The sequence below is a fragment of the Gopherus evgoodei genome, chromosome 11, assembly GCF_007399415.2.
Source record: "Gopherus evgoodei ecotype Sinaloan lineage chromosome 11, rGopEvg1_v1.p, whole genome shotgun sequence".
In the NCBI taxonomy this organism is placed as follows: domain Eukaryota; kingdom Metazoa; phylum Chordata; order Testudines; family Testudinidae; genus Gopherus; species Gopherus evgoodei.
This window is the reverse complement of record NC_044332.1, coordinates 15,418,647-15,442,218: the sequence shown is the minus strand read 5'-3', so window position 1 is coordinate 15,442,218 and position 23,572 is coordinate 15,418,647. Positions and strand designations below refer to the sequence as shown.

At 41.5% G+C, this 23,572-nt stretch overlaps 1 protein-coding gene across 1 annotated transcript in view; it reads right to left on the bottom strand.

Annotated features, from left to right (window-relative positions):
• The window catches only part of ACADL (acyl-CoA dehydrogenase long chain), a 31,435-nt gene extending 8,105 nt beyond the window's left edge, over nucleotides 1–23,330 (bottom strand). The window contains exons 1-9 of the mRNA XM_030580384.1: nucleotides 23,241–23,330; nucleotides 17,866–18,027; nucleotides 11,804–11,941; nucleotides 11,178–11,342; nucleotides 10,093–10,159; nucleotides 6,061–6,225; nucleotides 5,648–5,749; nucleotides 3,159–3,272; nucleotides 543–670 (exon numbers count right to left, since the gene is read on the bottom strand). Of these exons, the coding sequence (XP_030436244.1) occupies nucleotides 543–670; nucleotides 3,159–3,272; nucleotides 5,648–5,749; nucleotides 6,061–6,225; nucleotides 10,093–10,159; nucleotides 11,178–11,342; nucleotides 11,804–11,941; nucleotides 17,866–18,027; nucleotides 23,241–23,311 (1,112 nt within the window). The 5' untranslated portion in view covers nucleotides 23,312–23,330. The remainder of the gene's footprint in view (nucleotides 1–542; nucleotides 671–3,158; nucleotides 3,273–5,647; nucleotides 5,750–6,060; nucleotides 6,226–10,092; nucleotides 10,160–11,177; nucleotides 11,343–11,803; nucleotides 11,942–17,865; nucleotides 18,028–23,240) is intronic.
• Nucleotides 23,331–23,572: the final 242 nt, after the last annotated feature.

Genomic DNA, 23,572 nt, shown 5'->3' with positions numbered 1-23,572 from the left:
GCAATAAAGAGCTAGCTAATTATTTCTTCCTGAAATCAGATAGTTCTCAGAAAATGGCTAGCTTAAATACCTAGCTCTTATGTCAGGATTTATCAAATAATATATCCAAAACTTATTTCATATGTTATAAATATTATATAAGGGAATCCTAGTAAGATCAACCTTTGGTTTTTAAAGTTTTTCAGCTGTATAATTAAATGTTTTTCAAAAACTCAGTAAAATAATTCTCAAGTGAAACTATTTAAGATGAATTTGGAACACATTGCTCAAGAGACCTTTCTCCTAAAAGCCAACACTAAGTAACTAATTTTGAAATTATTTGATCAACCAATACCAATATTCAGTGTAAGTCTCTATGTATACTACATGCATCACTGTAGTTTGGGCTAATAAATTCTGATGTTAGATGCAGACAAATGTTTAATCATATATGATGTTACCTTTTGGGCTAAATATTTGGGTTGGTTACTTCAATGTTCTAACGTTAGAGTCCAGAAAAGTTCATACAAGTAAACATTTTCAAACTGTTTTAACATGCATACCAGTATTTTGCCATGGAAGCTGTGGAGGAGTCCAGACGTTTCTCCTCATGCAGCTGGAGACAGCTGTCCACAAATGTCCGTCCCACACAAATCTGAGTTTTCAGTTCCGCTAACTTGTGCTGCACAGTCTGATTTTTGTTGGGAGGGGAAAATTTTTGTATTTAAAAATCAGGAAATATTTTAGAACAAACCAGCAAAAGGAATATATGCCAATAAGGTCTTTGCAAGGAAATGCTTTTTTTTTTTTTTTTGGGGGGGGGGGGAGGGAAGAGGGGAGGGTACAACTAATGTTGTGCATGGAGGAAACACCACCACGGTAAAGACCACCACCAATACAGGAGCTAGAGTTCTATAAAACAAAAAGCAGTTTCATTTCCATTTTTTTTTTAACTTTTCACATTTCTGCCAGTCTAATCAAATAGAATTTGCTCAGAGTCAAGGCACCTGTGAATCAAAGAAAAGCTGTAAATTCTGGTCTTTAACTCAAAGTCATGTGTTTTTCTTATTTAAAAATAATTAGATAACAGAAGTCTTGAGTTCATAAATTCCTAGATAGTACAACCTACTGGCCCTTTACTGAATGTTTTAGCAACTTGAGCTCCCCCTTCTGGTAAAAATGTGTTTCTATTCTTAACAGCTAGTAATTTCTCTAGAGACAAGATGGGTGAGGGTAATATCTTCTATTGGACCAACTTCCTCACCCACCTTGTCTCTCTAATATCCTGGGATTGACAAGTATAACTATACTGCACACAGTAATTTCCCCAGTTTATTAGCAGTTCCATAAAGTACTAACTCTATTTTCTTAAATGCAAAATTTATTTTAAAAGTATAATGTCACAATCCAAAAAACTTTTATTTATCAAATATCTTTTATTAAAGAATAATTAAAATTCAAGACTACAGAGGGAGAAGAGAGGTTCAAAGAGATATGAATAGGAATAATTGGATTCAAATGAACAAAGGAAAGTTTAGATTGGCTGTCAGGGAAAGTTTCCTAACATTGAGATCTGTTATACTGTGGAAAAAGAAGAAGCCCACTTGAAGCATTACATAAAGCTAGACTGGGCAAGAACTCAGCTATGTGGTAGTAGTCCTTACACTGGCCAGGGCAATGAAAAAGACAAAGTCAACGAGTCTTTTCTCAAGTTATCAAACTCCTGTATCAGTGGGCTTCATCATCTCCTTTATACAAGCTACAGAAATAAATAAAAGACTGATTTCAAATCCCGTAATAAATGAATTAGGCAAGACATCAGGCGAATTAGAAAGCAGTCAGCTTTTGATTCCACACACATTTTAGCAATCAGCCATGAAAGAAAACACAGAAAAGTACAGAGTGCATAATGTTTTGATAAAAACACTTTATTTTAAAAAGTTTATTGGAGAGTGGTTGTCTTAAAGCTAACTCTGCACTAAAACTATAGTTTTTTAAAAGAGGTATTAAATCACACCTGGAAATTTATGAATTGATACTTAAAGACGTTTTACTTCTAAGGGCCTAATCCTGCTCCTGCTGAAATCAATGGTAGATCTGCCTTTGACATAACAGGAAAAGGATCATGACTCAAAACTGGGAATCTTGATGTTTTTACTTAGATCTCAAGGGCACATGTCAATTAACAAAAAAGCTACCAGTCTCCAACCTGTATAATTCATTCAGTTTCTATGCATCACAAACACTGGAACCTGACCAATGTTCTCATTAAAATGTTTAACATATTTAAAATGTTTAACATTGTTTTCAGAATAACCCCCTACCTAGGGTTTTACACTGAAACTCTTAAGATCACTCCTGTATTAAGAAACAAATAAGCAGTACCTTCTGAAAATTGCTACATTAGCACGTAGAATCCCAGAGTCCATATTTACTAGAATATGGTTAACAAAAGTTACCCTGATTAACTAGCGATAGTCTCAGAACTCACACCTAACTCTCATTAATGGCAGCAAGAATAATATGCACTGTGGACTACGTATAACTTCTTATGTGGAGTCACTTGTGCATTTAGTTGCCTCACAGCTGAGGAATCATTTACAATATCCATAAAACTGAAGACTATACAAAATAATTCTTTGCTTAACACTTCACAGGCATTAAGACAACAAATTCTCTACTGTGAAAAACTTGCATAGTATCAATCTCAGGTAGGCCCTGATCCTGCAATGCATTGTGCACAGGTGAACTCCCATGCCTGGAAGTCCACCAAAGTCAATAGGACTCAGCTCACATGCAGAGGCCCATTCATGACAATATGCTGTAGGATCAGAGCCTTAGACAGAAAAATGCAATTTTATAAACAAAACTATTTTCACTATATATTCATAAACCAGGTCGGCAATGGACTGTTGACTTCAAATCTGAAAGCAGTAGCAGCAATGTTATTTCAAGAGCACTTAGTCATGTTTAATTTAAAACTGAACATGAGAGAGAAAGCAGAGTCATTCCAGGTACTTGCTCCTAATCCAACTTTAGAACCTTTGAAAACAGTCCAGTGGTTTTGCTTGCCTAACACCTCCAGTGAAATGAAAATTACATATATTACATGAATCTATACTGAGAAACACACAGACAAAAATAATGATTTCTGTCTCTTTTTCTTGGTTTAAGCTCACCTGTAAATGTGCAATTGTTTTCCCAAAAGCTTTTCTTTGTTTAACATAGTTCCTTGTTTCTTCGAACATGAATTCACAGCTAGCAAGTGCCATATCAGCAATCAACAGTCTTTCCTTGGAGAAAGAAGTGAAAGAATCTGAGAGTTCTTATCCAATGCAGCTAATCTCAAATTTCTCTACAAACATAGGCTGGGAAACAAAAGTTTAGTCATGTCTGTTAGTGTTAGTTTTGTTCTGTTCCATTAAATTTTTAACTAGATATATTGTATAATTGAAAATATTGTGACTCTGATTAACACAATTGTCTTGGTGGGACCCAATGTTAAAAGTTCTTAGTGACGTTCCAAAGTTGCATAAACAGGACTACAGAAAAAAAAAAAATCTAAAAGTGAAATGTAATACACTCCTATTGACTTAATGGAAACAATTTGGCTCAGATTTTTCAGTAATTTGGTTTTAACCTTTCAGTTCAAATAAAACAGTAATGTAAACAAGTTTTCGAAGGACATTGTCTATATCAGAGGTTCTTAAACTGTGGTGCGTGGATGCACTGTGGTCCGCGAGCTCCATTCAGGTGGTCTGCGGATAGTTCCCTCTAAGATGCGCGCCTAGGGAGCTGCAAACAAGAGAACGAAGGACCACCCGCCTAATTAGTGGAGCCACAATTAGGTGCCTTGATCTGGAGAAGATGCACATGTAAGGTTAGGTGGTGACCCTGGGGGGGGAATATGGGGTAGGTGTGCAGGGGAAGTGGGGTGAGAAGAGCGGGTGGGGGAATTTGGAATGTGCAGGGCTAGGGCAACTAGAGAAAAAGAGGTGACTTTCCCCAGCTCCAGGACTGCAGCTGCTGAGGAGAGAGCGCCCTCCTTCTCCCAGGTTCAGCTCTGTGGTGGAGAGACCCATCTCCTTCCCAGCCCCAGCCTGGGAGCTGCCGCGGCAGGGGCGAGAGGGCACATCCATCGCATTTGAAAGGTAAGACTACTGATATTAAAATACGAGTTGTGTGCTTTTATTTGTAGAACAAAAAATGTTAATTAAGGTTTTTTTCATATACTTTGGATAAAAGTGCTTTACAATAGTTAGCTAATGGTACAAAAAACATATGGAAATATCATTAAGTGATCCACTAAGATCCTCATCAATTTTCAAGTGGTTCGCAAAAAAAAAAAGTTTGAGAACCACTGGTCTAAATACATTTAAAAGTTTAAAATTTTCTCCCCATTCTCAAAAACTATTAAAAGATTTAAACTAAGATCCATTTCCTGCAGAATTGTTTTTTGCTTAACCATGTAAATAATCTGGTTCATTATTGTAGGGGTGCTCATGAGCACTGCTTCTGTGTGTTTTTTCAAACCACTAAAATATTTTCTTTGAAAGAACTAAATGTATGGAATTTGCACAGTGAAACAGTAGGTCTCATATTTAACTTATAGTGTAAAATCAAGTAAACATGATTTTTATTAGATGATGCAACTACAGAGTCATATTTTATGCTTTATGACAAAACAGAGTCATGGTTTTGGCATCTGAGTTTCCCCTCTGCTCTTCCAAACCTGCATTAACTGGTCAACTATGTTCAGTTCTACTAATAAGACAAGCCACTTTAGGCTCTACACAATGCTTCCACCTTTCAGTTTTTTATTAAATAGATTCAGAAAGTGGTTTATCTATAACAGTAGTTCTCAAACTTTTGTACTAGTGACCCCTTTCACATAGCAAGCCTCTGAGTACGAGCCCCCTTATAAATTAAAAACACTTTTTTAATATATTTAACACCATTATAAAAGTTGGAGGCAAAGCGGGGTTTGGAGTAGAGGCTGACAGCTCGAGACCCGCCATGTAATAACTTCACAACCCCCTGAGGGGTCCTGACCCTAGTTTGAGAACCCCTGATCTAGAATGTATTGCCACTGGTAGAAGAATTGCAGGTATGCATTTTGCATTAGCCTTTAGCACAAAGAAAAGTCAACTCTGCACAAAGAGACTTATTGAGGGCAAAAAGAGCATATTTAAAACTACTGAGCTGAGTGTACAAGTGTTAAGATAATACCAGAGTTGTCTGTAGCCTTCAATTTTTAAATTCTGTTCTAATCTTGTGTTCTTCACACCAGTGCTATTGACTGAGAGATCTGGTCTTGAAATCGGATATGAAATCTTGATACACAAAATATCCTTCCTGTAGCAATTATTATACCGTCCCTTACTAAAGCAGTACCCTAACATGGTATCATAATAAAATTATTTGAATAGAAACTATTAGATTGCAAGCTATTTCACTGATATTCCAAGATGCTTCACTTTGATTTGCAGTGCAGAATTCCTATCACTTAAAAACAAAAATATCAGTACACTGTGGTTGTAGGCATCCTATCTCCGAAACTGAGGTGTCTCACCATAATCCATAAACTGCAGGTGGCGGTTCCAAGCAAAGACCAAAATAAAGTCTTTGTACTTTTCCTGCACACGGTGTGGGTTTGTGTCAGTCTTACCTGAGGGAGCTCTGCCATCAAATAGTAGAACCCTTTGTTCTCTTGTCCAAGCAAGGCACTGGCTGGCAAACGTACATCTTCAAAAAACAGCTCTGCTGTGTCCTAAAAATGGTTTTAAATAAAATATCTAATGTCAAACTCTCTCTTCCAAAGATTTTCCTCTTATCCAGTTCCTAACCTCTACAGCCCAAATTACATATATTCACTGGAGGCGGTTTGCTTTCAATATAAATTTCACTCAACTGCAACCCACCCTTGCAATCTGATTTAGAATATCCTTCTCTTGCAGTTAAAACTGTGAACTGACGTATCACAATAGCTACATTTAATCTTTACTTAAAGTACCCCAGGGAATAACAAGTCCTTTTACACTGCCTCAAAGTCCATCACATGGTAAGGCTTGTATGACTTACCTGTGCTTTCAGGCCTATTTTTTCCAGCTTGCGTCCTTTGATGAATCCTTTCATTCCGTTCTCCACCAGAAAAAGGCTGATCCCATGAGCAGGGGAGCGGGCCTCACGGTTTGTAACGGCAACCACGATCACTAAATCACTCATCCAGCCATTAGTGATGAATACCTGCAAGAAAACCAAGATGGAATAATACTGCCTGTTAGCTGGCACGTAGCTAGGAAGATTATAAAGTAGTAGTGCACGAACTTTCACACACTTCTACAAGTAAACAGTATATAAAAGATGAAAGCTGTAAGTAAGTGTCCAAAAGGTTTAAAAAGTCCAGATGCATAAAAAACCAAAGTGCTCCAGAACAGTCTATAAAGGAGAGATGAGTTCAAGTGGCATAATTTGGATCTGGATTGCAAACTAACACCCGAAGTCTGGTTGACTCTAACCCATTATAAAGACAGGGGACAGATTAAAAAAAAAGGAACCAAATTTGTATTTGTTTATTTTGAATATTCCTAAAGTTTAAATTCATATTTTTATTCAGTCTCATCTCTATTATGAAGATTCCTTTTACAAACAAGAATGTCAACTAACATGCAGATGACCTCTTCCAAAAGTTAAAATGGCAAGGTATAAAATGGAAAATCATTGGGAGGTTCTCCATTACTATAGCAAATCTCTATAATTCTGTACAATATGCTATCTACTCATATTTAATATTGTATGAAACACTGATGCATGCTACAGTGGATGGAAACTTACAGTTACCTTCGCTGTATCATATGTTTTAAGTCAAATTCTGATATCACACAACAGGTAGAATATAGACACAGCCATGCCAAGTATAAAAATTAGATTCAGATTCCTAACCATGCCAACCAAAAAAAAACTGAACTGCCTTGTCCTGCCTAGGTTCAGGCATGCAACTATTAAGTTTATCTATCTAAACAGTATCTTTTACATTCTTATGGACAAATACAAACAAACATTTATGGTTTTTATTATTTTATTATTGCAGTGACCAAAAGCCACAATCTGGACAAGGCCCCACTGTGCTAGGCTCTGCAAACACATATAGATTTAGCCCATAAATATGCCTAAAAGTAATAGGTAATTCACAGAAGGAAGAATCGTTGAAATATATTGAAATCAAAATACCATTACTACTTTGTGTTTTCATCCAAAGATTTCAAAGCATTTTTACCCAGATAGGCAGGAATCATCACCATCACTTTACAAATAGGGAAACTGAGGTCCAAAGTGGTATAGAAATTTTCTCAAACTATAGAAGAGAGTTAGTGGAAGAGGTAGGAATAGAAGTGAAGTCTCTTGGTCTCTCTTTTTAAGCACTAGACCACGTGGTCACCTATGATTCGTCATTTTAAAAAGAACGTTTTACTAAACCAGGGGTCGGCAACCTTTCAGAAGTGGTGTGCTGAGTCTTCATTTATTCACTCTAGTTTAAGGTTTCATGTGCCAGTAATAAATGTTAACGTTTTTAGAAGGTCTCTTTCTATAAGCCATATGAATAATGTATGTAAAGTAAATAAGGTTTTTAAAGTGTTTAAGAAGCTTCATTTAAAATTAAATTAAAATGCAGAGCTCCCCAGATTGGTGGCCAGGACCCAGGCAGTGCAAGCACCACTGAAAATCAGCTTGCGTGCTGCCTTTGGGACGCATGCCATAGGTTGCCTACTGCTGATCTAAATGGATAGTCCTTATAGATTTCACCCTTTCTGGCTCCCATCTCTCCCTGCAATACTGATCCACACAAACACCTCAGATACTTTCCAAGTTCAGAAGACACTAGCATGTGCATTTAAGAAGAAAAGCAGTGATTGTACCAGCAATGGGGGGTGAGGGGGAGGGGAAGGAAGAGAGAACACTGCTACCACATAAAGGAGCATTAGGAGGTTCTTTCAAATGAACCTGTGCACCGAATACTCTTATTGACACAGTGCCCAGGGGAGTTTCAGCTTCTCCCTTTCAGTGATGCCAATAGCTCAGAGAGGCAGCTCAGCTGCAACTCCTGACATGAAACTGACACAGCAAGGACTGGAGCTCTGAGAAGCGGCCCTTAAGACCCAGGTCCCTGCTGCCCAAAAAACTCATATGGCTGCTTCTAGGGACCACTGCACTCCCCACTGCCTTCCCCTCTGAGATGCAGATCCCCTGCGATGCAAGACCTACTCAGATCACTGTACAGTTTGCGCATTTTAAACCTGAACTCTCCTGGGGGCTGAAAGCTGCCCAGACAGGGGACCACTCTCGCCCGAGCTGAAGTGCCACTGTTAGGAAGTGTTAGGATGCACAGACACAGCAAGAGCCTCCGTCTCCATCTGCTCTTTCCAGAGGTTGCAAAACCCCTCCAACCCCACCGCTGTCCGGCCAGCTCAGGGGTGCTGGGGGCACAGCCCCCTCCTGGGCTGATGCAGTGCCAGAGAAGGGGAAAGAGGAGAGTGGGAGCATGAGGCGGAAGTGGGGCCATGCAAAGAGGGGGGCCAGTTGCAACTCGCAGTGCCTTGCACCAATCCAGGCTCCCCCTTTAAAGTCCAGGGGCCAGGAGAGAGTTGCACAAGCCACTCATGCAGCATCTGGGAGCCCTAACACAGCTGCTTCCCAGAGCCCAGTCCCCCCAGTGCTCCCCGAGCCCTGTGGGCAGGGGCTTTGTAACTCACATCCAAGATCACCAAGGTGCCTTTCCACTGCCCTGTGAGGGAGAAACCCTGGCCAGCAGCTTCCCAGAGGAACTCCCTGTTGGAGAGCAGCAGGCTGAGTGAGGCCAGCAGCCGGGACTCCAGACCAACAGAGGGCTGAGCTGCTCAGCCCGCTGCTGGCCTGGGGTCCCGGCCACTGGCCCTGCTCAGCCCGCTGCCGGCCTGGGGTCCCGGCCACTGGCCCTGCTCAGCCCGCTGCCGGCCTGGGGTCCCGGCCACTGGCCCTGCTCAGCCCGCTGCCGGCCTGGGGTCCCGGCCACTGGCCCTGCTCAGCCCGCTGCCGGCCTGGGATTTCTTTCACACAGGCTGGCAGCGGGCTGAGCGGGGCCGGCAGCCAGGACCTCGGCTGGCAGCAGCGTGCCATTAAAAATCGGCGCGTGTGCCACCTTTGGCACACATGCCGTAGGTTGCCGACCTGTACTATTAATTATTTAATAATTGGAGATATACCAATCTCCTAGAACTGGAAGGGACCTTGAAAGGTCATCGAGTCCAGCCCCCTGCCTTCACTAGCAGGACCAAGTACTGATTTCTGCCCCAGATCCCTAAGTGGCCCCCTCAAGGATTGAACTCACAATCCTACGTTTAGCAGGCCAATGCTCAAACCACTGAGCTATCCCTCCTCACTAAACCAACCATCCCAATACTCAAAAAAAATCAAGTAACAGGACAGAGCTGTAACTCTAAGAGGTTTTTATTTTCAAAAGTTTTCAACTAACAGCAGTGTCATTTAACATTGTTTAGAATGACAATCCCCTACTTCAGTCCTCTTATTATGGGTTAAATGAGATGGGTACCCTTATAGCAGCTCAATATGTGGTTGGCATTTAATATGGAATTTACCCCACACACCGAACAATACAGACACTGGATAAAGATTCCATTTTTGTGTTGAAGTAGTAAAGGAGTAAAGATTTTAGTTTGTTTCCCTCGACTGACAGGGGAACGCATAGGAGGGTGGCTATTCTGCTACCAACTCCACTGAACTGTGAAACAGTCCGGCCCTTGGCTATATTGTGCAGGTTGACTATACCAGTCAAGGAAAAGAGCAAAATCTTATGATCGGGCTGCTTTTTTGTTCTCCAATAAAAGCTGCAAAGAAAAGAGTCTGCTCTGCTGATTGACCCATAAATTGTCAGCATCATAAGCTGGATGGCTGAGTAACATGAATTCTTCTATAAGATGTAACTCATAGAAAAGGAAAAACAAAAGTGGAGAGACACTAAGAGCTGGGAAAGCAGCTGTAGAATGAAGTAAATTCTCTCACTAACTAGATGAATTCAGTACCCAAGCACCATAAGTCAGAGAACATCCGTTCACATACCTTACTTCCATTGAGAATCCAATCACTTCCATCCTTTTTGGCATATGTTCGTACACCCTGCAAATCACTAAAATTGATTGGCAAGAAAAGAAAGTTATTTAAGAGAACAATCCAGCAGTGGCATGAAGTTCACATTTAAAAAATAATCCTAGTATAAAATAATGAAGAGTGTAGAGCCTACAACTCCTTGTGGATAGCGTTATGTACAACAGTAGTCAAAAGCTAAAATAGGATTCAGAGATGTATTAAAAAGGGGCTAGAGAATATTATGGAAACCACAAGTGCGTTATGTATATGAATGATCTGCATCTTCAGTACAGCATATGGTTCTACTTCACTTTCAAAGTGACATACCAGCTCACACCCGAAGTATCATGTGCACAAATAATATCTATTAGCTCAGAAGCATCTTATGTCTACATAGCCCATCAATTTAGGGCTGTCCCAGAAGGCAGATATCAGCCACTCAGCTTGGCATCCTCCAAATATAGTTAGCTTACGGTTCTCAAGCAGAGAGGCTTTATCTTTTTCTAGGACCAGTGGGGACACAGCATAGAAGGTGCAGCTCCCTACTGTGCTCCCCTCTGCTTAGCAGATTGAAGAGAATGATCCTGAATCAGTAATCTACCAAATAATCCTATTGTCTCTGCCCTTATGCTATATGAATGAGAGTACAGGAAAGAGAACTCTAGTCTACACAGGATTCAGGGACAAGGAAATTGCCAAATTCAGACAGCATTATATGGACTAAGTCAAGCCTCCTTTACTGAGTTATTACATTTCACATTAAAGAATGTCCATGTAACAAGTAGGCTAGTGGCTGTTTATGCAGAATCTAAAACAAATACAAAACCCTATTTGTCCTAGGGCTAATGGCAAGATCATGGGTTTGGAACAGGCATCCGGGAATGACAAAGTTGTAAAACAGCAATCTATAATTACAGGTTATTTTGCAGTTCTACCTATTCCAGGCTACTGCCTAATCAGTAAGATGGCCATGTAACTATGAAACTCGGGATTTTTACACAGTGAGATTAGGTAAGCAGCATGTATGCAAAGCCCATCTGTTGTCCTTTCCGGCTCACCTGCCAGCCCCAGGTTCTGTCATGGCTATAGCACCAATACATTTGCCTGCAGACATTTCAGGGATAAACCGTTCAATCTGATCTTTTGAGCCATAGTTTGCGATGTAGGGCATGACAATATCTGAATGAAGGCTGAATCCTGGGCCAGAACAATTAACATACATCCTTGAAGAGAAAAGAGTAAAAGTAAACTTTAGAAGCAAGTGTGACAGTGATTGATCTGTTGAATTTTACACTGTTAAAACCAGAGAACCAAAACAAAGAAATGTACACTAAAAGCTGCCAAAATGACACACAATTTTAACTTGTGACATCCGTTCTCTTATTTATTTATAGAATGTTCTTTCACTGCCAGACTATTGGATCACCCACCAGTCTAAAGAGAACACTTCCGCTCCGTCCTAAGAATATAATACTATTAAATTTATTATTTTTAAAAAAATCATCTTAAATATCTAAAGCAGGGGGTACTTATGCATGTCTAAATTATCACTTCTGTGAAAGGAAAAAAGACTATTACCGTCTGTGAACACACTCTCCTTACAATAGGAATCAGGAAATCAGATGAACAAATACAATCTTTTAATGGTACCAACTTGATTCTTGCTGCAGTGTCTTGTACTTACTGCTCTTCCCAGACCACTGCTGAAGAGAGCAGATCCCCTCCAATGCCACCATGTTTTTCCGATATATTGACACCGAGCAATCCCTGTTGTCCAGCTTTTTCCCAGAGCTCCCTGCTCACCTGGCCAGCCTTCTCCCATCTGCAAATGACACAGGAACGAGAAGTTAGTGGAATTCCTCTCCTACTATTTGTGATTTGCCACAGCTGCTGCTTTACACCATAAAATCTGCTACCAAGTTTCAGTGCTTAAGAATAAGACTTTCAATCTCAGAAACCAATCAGAACACATGAGGTAACATAAAACAGGCATGTGTATTTTGCCAGCTGGGGAGAGCTAGGCTTCTTGAACTCATGCAATGTATTCAGGATCTGTAGTCACCAAGTCTATGCATTCATGATTAAGTTGCCACCACAGAATTACATGCAGTATGGTAGGTGGTAAAAAGCTAACTTCTGCTTCCAATGTATAATCTGCAATTTCCTTAACCTTTATACCTGATAAATTTGTGAACACTACCAAAGATGAATTGGTTTTTGTGATACTTTGGTTAATTGACAGCAGAGGAGCTTCTGGTGATAGTCCTTAGATTTTAACTCGGAAGGAGAATTAGAGACTCATGGCAGAAGTTCCCTATCTGTGGAACTTTCTCCCTCAGGATGTCTGCTAGAGCCACAGTTGGATGGCCTTCAGGATGCAGTGCAAGGCTCATCTTTTCAGTCACACAGACTACTTTGGAGGCCTTTTATCAGCTGCAACTGAAATGGATGTAAAAAGTGTAAGCAACAGACACTTCACTGAGCAAGCAATTTAAGAAAGTACTAGAAGAAATATCAAAGAAACAGTTTTGCAATAGCAAGATAAATTTCACTATAAAACACTGCATGTGCTAGAAAACTTAATGAGATTCACACCTTCCTACTTCTTTGGAAGATACTTTTCCTTGGATTATTAGTTTATATGAGAAGGATGAACCCATCTTCAATGAGAGCGCATAAATGAGTCCTTAGAGCAGAGATTTCTAAACCACGAGGAACAGAGGAACATTCGGGGTGTGTGGCAGGATAGGGCCAGGCCCCACAGGGGGCGGGGGGGGAAAGCCACTCAGCCCCATTCTGCCCCAGCCCCACTCCTGGTCCTGACCCCTAGCTAACAGATGCAGCTATTGGTTCCCGGCCATGGCCCCCAACTGCGACTCCACTCCAGACCCCAGCCTCAGGCCCCAGCCCTGACTCCAGCCCCAGGCACTGGCCCCCCCAGCCTGGCTGTGGCCCCACACCAAGCTGCGGCTCGCAACCACGGCTCTATAAGGAGAGACAGATCACATTGGGGGTGGGGGCCATGCAAGGTAAAAAGTTTGGGGATCACTGCCTTAGAGAGACATGCACGGGTGAGGTGTCCCAGTGGCTCTTTATCCAGGCAGTTAAAACTTCTCCTCAATCCCACTCCCACCTCAGAGAGCCCATGTAAATGTCTCTGCCAAACACTCCCTGTGTTTTTCCATTCACTCCAAACTCCATTCCTTCCAAGCAACATTTGTGATGAGATCTCATACCTCCCAATCAGCCCTAAAAAAATCACGTCTTCCACAAAGCCTGTGTTTGCTAACATATACACTCACCCCTCCATGTCTGCTCAGCCACTCACTATGTGTTACCATTAAACCCATTTGTTCCTTTACAATCGGATTTTTCAAGAGCGTCTAAATGCTGCAGGAGCACAAGTCCAACTGGCCTTATATTCTAGGGGGGGTGGGGGTGGGGGGAGAGGATGTTACTAACCTGAGGTAAAATCCTAGGAAAGACAAGGCAGTAGATAAATTTTACACAAGCTAAAGACTTGTCTTCCCTAGGATTTTACCATGCATTAGCTAGCCTGAATTAAGAATGCACTTTTTTCCCCAGTGAAGACACAGCCTTTGAAAACCAGTAGTCCTAGTCACTTAGTGTGATTAGATGTTGATAGATGTTCGGCTGCATGGGTGTTTTCTTTGTGTGCTGCACCAGCCCTGCGCAGACAGCTGGCACAGCAGACCTCAAGCAAACCTCCCAACGAGCACAAGATCCGTTAAGGGACAAAGGCACCCAGCCAGGCTTATTGTCAACGAAGTCCGGTATGAGTATCCTGCAGACTCCACCAGACCACTAATACATGTATGCCCGTAATAATGGACCAGCTCAGTGAATGGCGGGACTTTCCATTCCTCCCTAGGCCAGACAGAGATACTCCCTTTGAGATACATCTTTATACCCCAATACAAACAAGTTAGTACTGCTCCTCTGACATAGTTAGTTACCTCCTTGTGACATGGCTAGCTATTACCCATTACCTTGTACATGTTGGTTCGATCAAAATAGTTTTATTTTGTACTGTTATCCTGACCTTATCTCTTAGGAGGGGTCAGTGTGTTCCTGTTAACCTTGGGGAATGTTTTTGTACCATGCTTGATATCGGGATGTTCCGGTACCACTTGATATCGGGATGTGTTTGCGTGAGTGCTCTGTGACTAGCACTTCTTAGGAATGTGTATTTCTGCAATATCAGCCCTGTTGCCAAATTCTGTGAGCGAGTCCTGCCTCATACCAGGCCTCTGATACAAGGGCTTATGTCTCCGGCTCTCTTCCTACTACAAGATGCTTTTGAAAATCTGACACCAAGCTCTTCAGGGCAGAGACTTTGTGTATTAAGAACGTAAAAGCCACCATACTGGGTCAGACCATGGTCCTTCTCACCCAGTATCCAGTCTCCGACAGAACCCTGTACCAGAGCTTCAACGGGAATGTACTGAACAGGGCAATTATGGAGTGATCCACACCTGATTTCCACTCCTGGCTTCTGACAGTGAGAGGTTCAGGGCTGCCCCTAGCATTGGGCTGCGTCCCTACCCATCTTGGCTAGTGGCCATTGATGGAGCTATCCTCCAGGAACTTCTTTCTGAACCATGTTACACTTTTGCCCATCACAACAGCCCGCATCAGTAAGTTCCACAGGTTAGTTGTCCCTTGTGTAAAAAAGTACTTTCTTGTTTGCACTAAATCAGCTGTCTATTAATTTCATCAGGTGATGACTGGTTTTTGTATTGTATGAAAGGGTAAATAAAACTGCTTTATACACTTTTTCCACATTCTTCATGATTTTATAGACCTCTATCATACTCCACCCTCCGTCGTCCCTCTTCTAAGCTGACTAGTCCTTATCTTTATAGTCTCTCCTCATATGGAAGCCATTCCATACCCTCGATCATCTTTGTTGCCCTTCTCTGAACCTTTTCCAGTTCCACTATATCTTTTTTGAGATGGGGTGACCAGAACTGGATACAGTACTCAAAGTGGGGGTAACACCATGGATTTATATAGTGGTATTATATTTTGTCTTATTTTCTATCCCTTTCCTAATAGTTACTAACATACTGTTAGCCTTTTTGACCACTGCTGCGCATTGACTGGAAGTTTAGAGAGAACTATCCAAGGTGACGCCAAGATCTTTTTCTTGGGTGGCAACATCTAATTTAGAATCCATTAATATCCATATTTGGGATTATTTTTTCCCCAGTGTGCATTACTTTTCACTTAACTTTGAATTTCATATGCCATTTTGTTGTCCAGCCACCCAGTTTTGCGAGATCCCTCTAACTCCTCACAGTCTGCGTTGGACTTGAATAATTTTTGTATTGTCTGCAAACTTTGCCACTAACTGTTCACCCTATTTTCCAGATCACTAATTAATTATTACACTACAGGAAAGTGCCACGTGCATCTATAGTTTTACATAAGCAATGAATAATAGCTGAAGGTTACAGGGATTGGCATTTAAGTTTTAAAGGGATATTGTTACCTTGAAATCTAGTTAGCTGCAAAAAATAATTAAAGTAGTGTCAGGTTCTACACCTGCTATAATTCCAGGGCTATTTTTTTTTCCTGTTTTGTTCGGCTTTACAGACATTTTCCTATTTTATAAGTGTTTCTCTTTCCCCTGTTGCTGCGTGAAAAGACCCATGCTCACAACAGAAGGAAACTGACTGACTTTACAGAGAAGAGGAACGTGACTACCCATAAAGCACTCTCAAACGTATAAATTTAAAAAAAAAAAAATCTTTCTTCTAATCTCTTTCAGTTATAGTAGCAATAAGTCTTACTTATAAACAGTAAGAAGTGAAAATTATTTCAGACACGAGAATGATTTTAAGTTGAAGGTGTTTTATAGTCTCTATTCAGTTTGATTGAATGGAATTGCCCAGTAACTATAAATGGAAGAAGAGAACTAACTATATTAAGCCTCAAAGGAAGGGATCATCTTTTTGTTTGCTTGTGTTTGTACAGGGTTTATCTCAGTGGGATCCTGGTCTATGAGTAAGGCCCCTTGGTGCTATGATAATACAAATAAATAATAATTGGTTGTGAAAGTTTGTAGCATCCTCTCTCATCTTTATCTTCTGGAGATTGTACAGAAACAGAACAATTACTACAAACATAAGAGAAGTTCCAGGTGGAGGAGTTGAAGAGAGAAGAGGGAAGGGATGGAATAAATGTGAAAAGGTGAAATATATTAAATTCATCTTTTTATTGTTTGTTTTCCCAGTCCAGAATTAATACAGTTGTTTAAATCTTTTGTTGGAAGATGGTCCTTATTGGAGAATGGCACAATATATGGTTTTGTAGACGTGCACTGTAGCCCTAGAAAGAACGATCACCATATCTGAAGTACAGCTACCCTTCTGGGCTAACTGGCTAAATTTAAGTGGAAGAACACCATAAAATATTTCATCCCATTACCCTCACTACCAGAATTTAAAACAATTGTTTGATATTAACGTGCTGAGTCTCGATTATCTTGAAATTAATTCTGAAATGAAGCTGCTCTCCTAGATGTAGAATGACAACCATAACTTCGCCAAAAAATGGATTTCAAAACCGGAATTTGTACTAGGAGATTACAAAACAAAAATATGCTAAGGATTGTGCCTGCAACAAGCTAGCTACACCAAATATAGCAATGGAACTGTCAGGGATGAACAGATCAGGGGACTGGTAACTGAAATCTTTCACTTCTAGACTGCTTTTCCAGCCCTGGCTGAGAGCAATGCAAAATCATTACCATCTGGTGTCTCAGTTGTGACCTCTAGAAGAGCTAATTTTAGGACTAGTCTACACACAAAATTGCACTAAAATAACTAAATCTCTTTTAATACACATATTCTGTTATAATGTGCATGTGTAGACACTTATTTCAACTAAAAGTGTCCTATTTTTACTGAGCTAAAACAGGGTTGTTGTTTTAACCAACTTGATCCTATTTTAATTTAGCTATTAAAACACCACCTCCACAAACACCACTTTAAGTCGGTCAGAATAGAACACTTTTACTCTGAAGTAAGAGTGCCCACACAGAGACTTGCACAGAAATAAAAGATGTGAATTAAAACTGAATTAGCTGTTTTGGGGCAAGTCTGTGTATACACCAACCGTTAAGTCCGCTTTTCAAGGGACAGAGATCCACAACATAAAAACCAACACAACTAACATCTTTAGATTGTAAACTCTTTGGAGCAAGGGCTGTCTTGTTCTGGGTCTGTACAGTGCCTCAGATCCTGGTCCATGACTGGGACTCTTAAGCACTAGTACAATGCAAATAATAAACAGTGATAATACTGAGAGCCTTAGCAAAGATAACAAACAGATTAAACTACCTTTTCATCCCTAGAGGCAAGGCAGATTTCTACAGAAGTTTGCGTTTTACTGTTTGTGCTGCATTTGCTCCTGTAAATAATGAGCTCCTAGCTAATCAACCTGGCATCTTTTCATGAGAAATACAGAAAGTGCTTTTTTTGGTTTGCTTTACAAATATAACCATGTACTTTTTTCTTCCTTCAAACATGTGATGTAGGAGATATGCAAATCAAGATATATATTATGTACAAGCCTTAATACAATTTTTTAAAAAGTAAAATAAACTCTACAGTTTGCTTGTTATACTCAGAACATCATTCCCAGAGAGTTCTGTGAAACAGCCTGGAATTAGTAGGTGACATAAAATATCACAAAATATCATAAAATATCATATCTTACTCTGCATGATAAGGAAGCACTGCTTCCTGGAAGAATTTCCTCACACTTTCCCTGAAGATATCATGATCCGAAGAGAAGATCCTTCGAGTTCCAATATCCATTAACGTTTTAGCAGAAGATGTTTCTTGACGTACTAACTCATGATTTTCAGTCTGCAGATACCTAAAAAGAGACAGCCAAAGCATTTGTAAAGAATGCTACCTAACATGTTTTTAAACAGTGAATACCTATCTTGGTCAAATACTTGCGGGCACAATAAATGGCACTGGCCTTCCAAAGGAACGTAGGAGCAGAATGGAACTCCTGGGTCATCGAGTCCAGTCTCCTGGTATTGCAGGCAAAACAGCATATAATTCTGTTCATAAATTTTCAGCGCGGAAGCATAAGAAACATGGATATTTTGTCCATTATGCTACTTGACATGATTAACAACCAGAAAAAAAAAAAAGATTGGTACAGCAAGAGGTGTTTCAGGTCAACTTTGACATGCATTCGGCACAGATGCACAGACAGGCTTGAACGAACCATTCCAAAAAACACACTGACACAGGGCTAAGGTCCAGCAGCAGTAGTCCCTCACTTTCAAATTCAATCAATACCATCATCCTTCAAAAAAAAAAAATACAAATAAAACTAAACAGTGAAACTGCTGCTTCTTTTGCCATCCATGCTCAGGGTCTAACTGTTCATCCTATCTGGGGTTGGGAGGAATTTTTCTTGGGGACAGATTGGCAGAGACGGTGGGGCTTGAGGTTGTTGTTGGTTTTTTGGCCTTCCTCTGCAGCATGGGGCACAGGTCACTTGCAGGATTAAACTAGTGTAAATGGTGGATTCTCTGTAACTTGAAGTCTTTAAACCATGATTTGAACACTTCAGTAACTCAGCCAGAGATTAGGGGTCTATTACAGGAGCAGGAGAGGTTGTGACCTGCAATTTGCAGGAAGTCAGACTAGATGATCATGATGGTCCCTTCTGACCTTAAAGTCTATGAGTCTAGTTGGGTTCTGCAGCAGGAGCCATCCCCTCCTCCCTCTCTAATAAACAGAGCTCTAAAAATAAGACACATCTTTTTAAAAAGATAAAAATGAAACAGCTCTATACCTCAGCAGATAAACCCACAACCACAAATACATTTTAAAAAATAGACACATGGTGGGTGAGGAAAGATCTTTTATTGGACCAACTTCTGCTGGAAAGAGAAACAAATTTTTGAACAACACAGAGCTCTTCTTCCGGTCTGGGAAAGGTACTCAGAGCTAAATACAAGGTGTTTTTGTCTCTTACTCTCTTTTGTGAGCTCATTTAAGAGCATAGTGATTCTCTGGTTTCACCCACATAGTTGTTATGAGGTGTTATTAGAGAGGGAACAATCCCCCTGCCCAATCTCCCCAAGCGCTCATCATCAGACGCAAGCTCCCCACAGACCGGGACCCACCAACTCAAAGTGGCACCAAACCCTGGCAGAACAAGAGATGCAAAACCTGCAGACATATCTCCACTGGTACAATGATCAACACCCGCCCCCAACATGCCTTTCAAGATCCATGGATCCTACACATGCCTATCGCAACACATGGTATACCTCATCCATCGCAGTAAATGTTCCAACAACAACTAGGTGGATGAATCAGATAATCGCTAAGTTCTCAAATGAACTCAAATAGGAAAATTATAAAATAAAACACACCCTATCACCTGTTGGTTAACACTTTTCACAAAGTGATCACTCTATATCTGATCTGCCAGTCCCTGTCTCAAACAAAACCTGCACAACACTTTCAAAAGATGAGCTTGAGGGCTTAAATTCATAACTGCTAGGTACTAAAATTTTGTGGACTGAACACACACACTGGATTTATGGCTTATTACAACAGTCTATAACCCACTACCCTGCCCCCCTTTTGTCCTATGACTGCAGAGGTGTTAATGGGGCAGTCCACCTTGAATGGTCCCTTAGACCAGTGGTTCTCAACCAGGACCCCCTGCGGGGGCAGTGAGCAGATTTCAGGGGTCCGCCAAGCAGGGCCAGCATTAGACTCACTGGGGCCCAGGTCAGAAAGCTGAAGTCCCACGAGTCTGAAGCCAGAGGCCTTGAGCCTCACCAGTTCAGCTTCACAGGGATACCCAAGCAATTGCCCTGCTTCCTACCCCATAACACAGGCCCTGGCTTTTATAAGCAGAAAACCAGCTGTTGTGCTACAGGTGGGCTGTGAAGTTTTTACAGCATGTGTGGGGGGAGAGAGGACTCAGAAAGAAAAAGGTTGAGAACCCCTGCCTTGTGCTAACTACCTATGCTAAACAATCTGTTTATACCTTGTATTTAGTTGTGACATTCTGAGTACCACTCCCAGACCTGAAGAAGAGCTCCCTGTAGCTCGAAAGCTTGTCTCTGTCACCAACAGAAGTAGGTCCAATAAAAGATATTACCTCACCCACCTTGTCTCTCAAATATTCTGGGACCAACACTCTAGAACAACACTGCATATTTAAAAAAACAGTCAAGGAGAGGCTAACAGCAGTATCTGGGGGTTAAATGACCAAAATCATAAAGGTATCTCCAAAGATTACGGATAAGATTTTTATCTTCAAGACATCACTTTATAGTAGTTATCCCATGAATCAGTCTCTCTTTTGAGTTTTTCCTTTTTGGTCAGTATCTTGTTTTACAGTACAGTCTTGTTAACTTACACCGTTTTAAAAAAGAAATCTTGCTGCTTTCACAGCAAAGGTTTATTTGTCAAATGGCTGAAGTGAAGTTCTATATTTTAATGCTGTGATTCTTTTTAAGTACAAATGCCACAGTATACTAGGAACTGAGTAAATAAAAGCAAGCTACAATTAGCAGAATGGGCTCTCCGATGCAGACTAGTTTGTTCACCTTGGGCTCAACCCTCCAAACATTTATTACCACACATGGTGCTCAAGACTGTGCAGTCGCACACCTCTCAAGCACGACATTCAGTGGTGTTTGTAGGATCATGCCCTTATTGGCCAACCTGTAATGCAGTGATTAATCTTGACACTGGTTTCAAGCCTTACACAGGATTTGGAATGCAGGAGGCAGTATACACATTATTGTAATGAGATTTGTATGTATGATGTTACAAAATAGAGAATAAATGATTGCAGTATTTTCCCCCCCTCAAACACAAAATAAATAGACCTCAACCCTATACACACACACATACATACCTTAACCAAGAAACCCACACTAAAACTATAGGGTAACATTTTTTAAACTAACCCCCCCAAGGAGTCATACTAGGGGACAGAGGCTGTATTCTGCAAGGTCATGGGATGGTCTCAAAGATCTAACACAGTGGTCCCCAACGCAGCATTTACGTGTGCCTGCCTAGTGCCTGCCTAGTGCCCAGCAGGGGAGAAAATCCGCTTCTCCGGGGCTGCAAGCTCTGGGCGCTGGTGTTCTTGGTCCCCAGCAGGCACGGGACCGTGGCTTCTCTCCAGCTTCGAAGCCGGAGAGAAGCCGTGGCCCCGTCCCTGACGGGGACAAAGAACTCTGGGGCTGCAGGCGCTGGTGATCTTGGTCCCCAGCAGGCGCGGGGCCACAGCTTACGCCGGAGAGAAACCACAGCCCCACGCCTGTCGGGGACAGAGAACTCCGGGGCTGCAGGCTTCATTCTATGTTAAAGTAAAAATAATAAATATATTTGGACCAGCAGTTCAACAATGTTTAACTTCTTAAAAATAAATAAAAATGAAAACTGTTTATGATATTTATTTTGTAAAAACTCTTTAATTTTTCTTACAGGTATATAAAAAAGAGCAAATTCACATGGTAAGGTGAAAGAGTAATTGCCGAATAATTTAATTAATACCTTTTACATATAAAATTACCATTTTTATCTTATGGATTCATATATTATGTATATTAAATATGATGTTTTTCATACTATTTAATGTACAAATACAAAATAAGCCTTGAAAAATTGTTGGTGCCCGCTACACTCTTCTGAAAACATGAACGTGCTACGGGCTACAAAAAGGTTGGGGACCACTGATCTAACAGGTCTTTTCCTCTCTTCTATAAGCCTAAATCACAAAACTTTAAAATAAAAGGAGACGGTGTGTTACTCACAACTACATTTTCAACTTTAAAGATACACAATGTATTTTTTTTTTAATTCTTTGCTTTTAGACATGTGTAGTGTGTACAGAGTTCAAGGTGGACACACTCAAGAGTTTAATGATAGAAATAATAATCTCATCAAATAACTTGGGGACATGAGCTTCTTGCAAGATCTTTGGGTGAGACCTCATGATCTGATTCTGACTATGAAAACAACAAAGTTTGTTTGGGTGTAGCTTTGTCATTATCTGAAATTGCCATGCTGGCAATATCTGGACTAAAGGTCACAGCTACTTTCCTTCTAAAGAACTGCCTTCACAAGGGAGTTATTCCAGAGAGCCTGTTAAAACTCATACCTCTACCTTAATCCAAATTAACCTTCAAGAGTAGACAAGCCCTAAGAGATGGGGTGTGACAGAGAATGGGAGAGAGAGGCACAAAACAAGCAGGCACCATTAGGAGGAGAGCTGAGACCTGAGCACTCGCAAACTTAGGGCAAGTTTGGATCTGGCTGGGGACTTCACAGCTGGGCCACAGCCAAAGCCAAAACCTGATCAAAACCCATCCAAAACCAGGAGGAGCCCAGATCACCCCAATACAAACCTTGATCCAAACCTGTCCAAAATCTGGGGGAGCCTAGATCCCTGGCATTATTATGTCCATTAATATACCATTATTTATGGTATTGATCACAGACCCCAGTATGGGCCTTGTTGCACGGAGACTATACACGCTACACACACACACTGTACACAATACACACACAGAGAAATAGTGCACACACACTGTGCATAGTACACAGAGCACACTGTACACAGTACAGAGTGCACTATAGGCACAAATAGCGCAGACACTACACACAGAGCATACTGTACAGACAGTACACATTACACACAAATAGCATGCACACTGTATACACTACACACACAGTACAGACAGTACACACACAACACTGTACTGTGTGTATGCACAGAGTATACACAGAGCACTGTATACACTACACACACAGTACAGACAGTACACACACAACACTGTACTGTGTGTATGCAGAGAGCACACTGTATACACTACACACACAGTACAGACAGTACATACACAACACTGTACTGTGTGTATGCACAGAGTATACACAGAGCACACTGTACACACTACACACACCAACAGCGCACACACACACTAGACACGTGTACACACACACAGAGCCCAGAGTGGCCAGTACCCTCCATTTATTTGCTGCCGGAGCCCCCCAGCCGCTCTCCCGCCCAGCCGGGGCCCCGGCAGCGCTCACCTGGCGGGCTGCCGGGCCCCCGGAGCGCAGAGCGGCCGCACAACTCGACTCAGCAACCGCCTCGCCGCCATCTCGCCGGGCCTGGGTGAGGAACTGGGCCCGCCCGCGGGCGGAGCCGGAGGCGGCGCCGCTGTTGCGGCGCCCGCTAGTGGCCAGCGCGGACAGCGCCCGCCAGCGTGTTACGCTCAGCCACACACACTGCCACCGCCGCCCAGCTGGTGTGCAACATGCCTAGCGACTCCGCCGGCTGGTGTGTGACACGCCCAGCCACGCACACAGCCACCGCTGCCCAGCTGGTGTGCAACATGCCCAGCGACTCCGCCGGCTGGTGT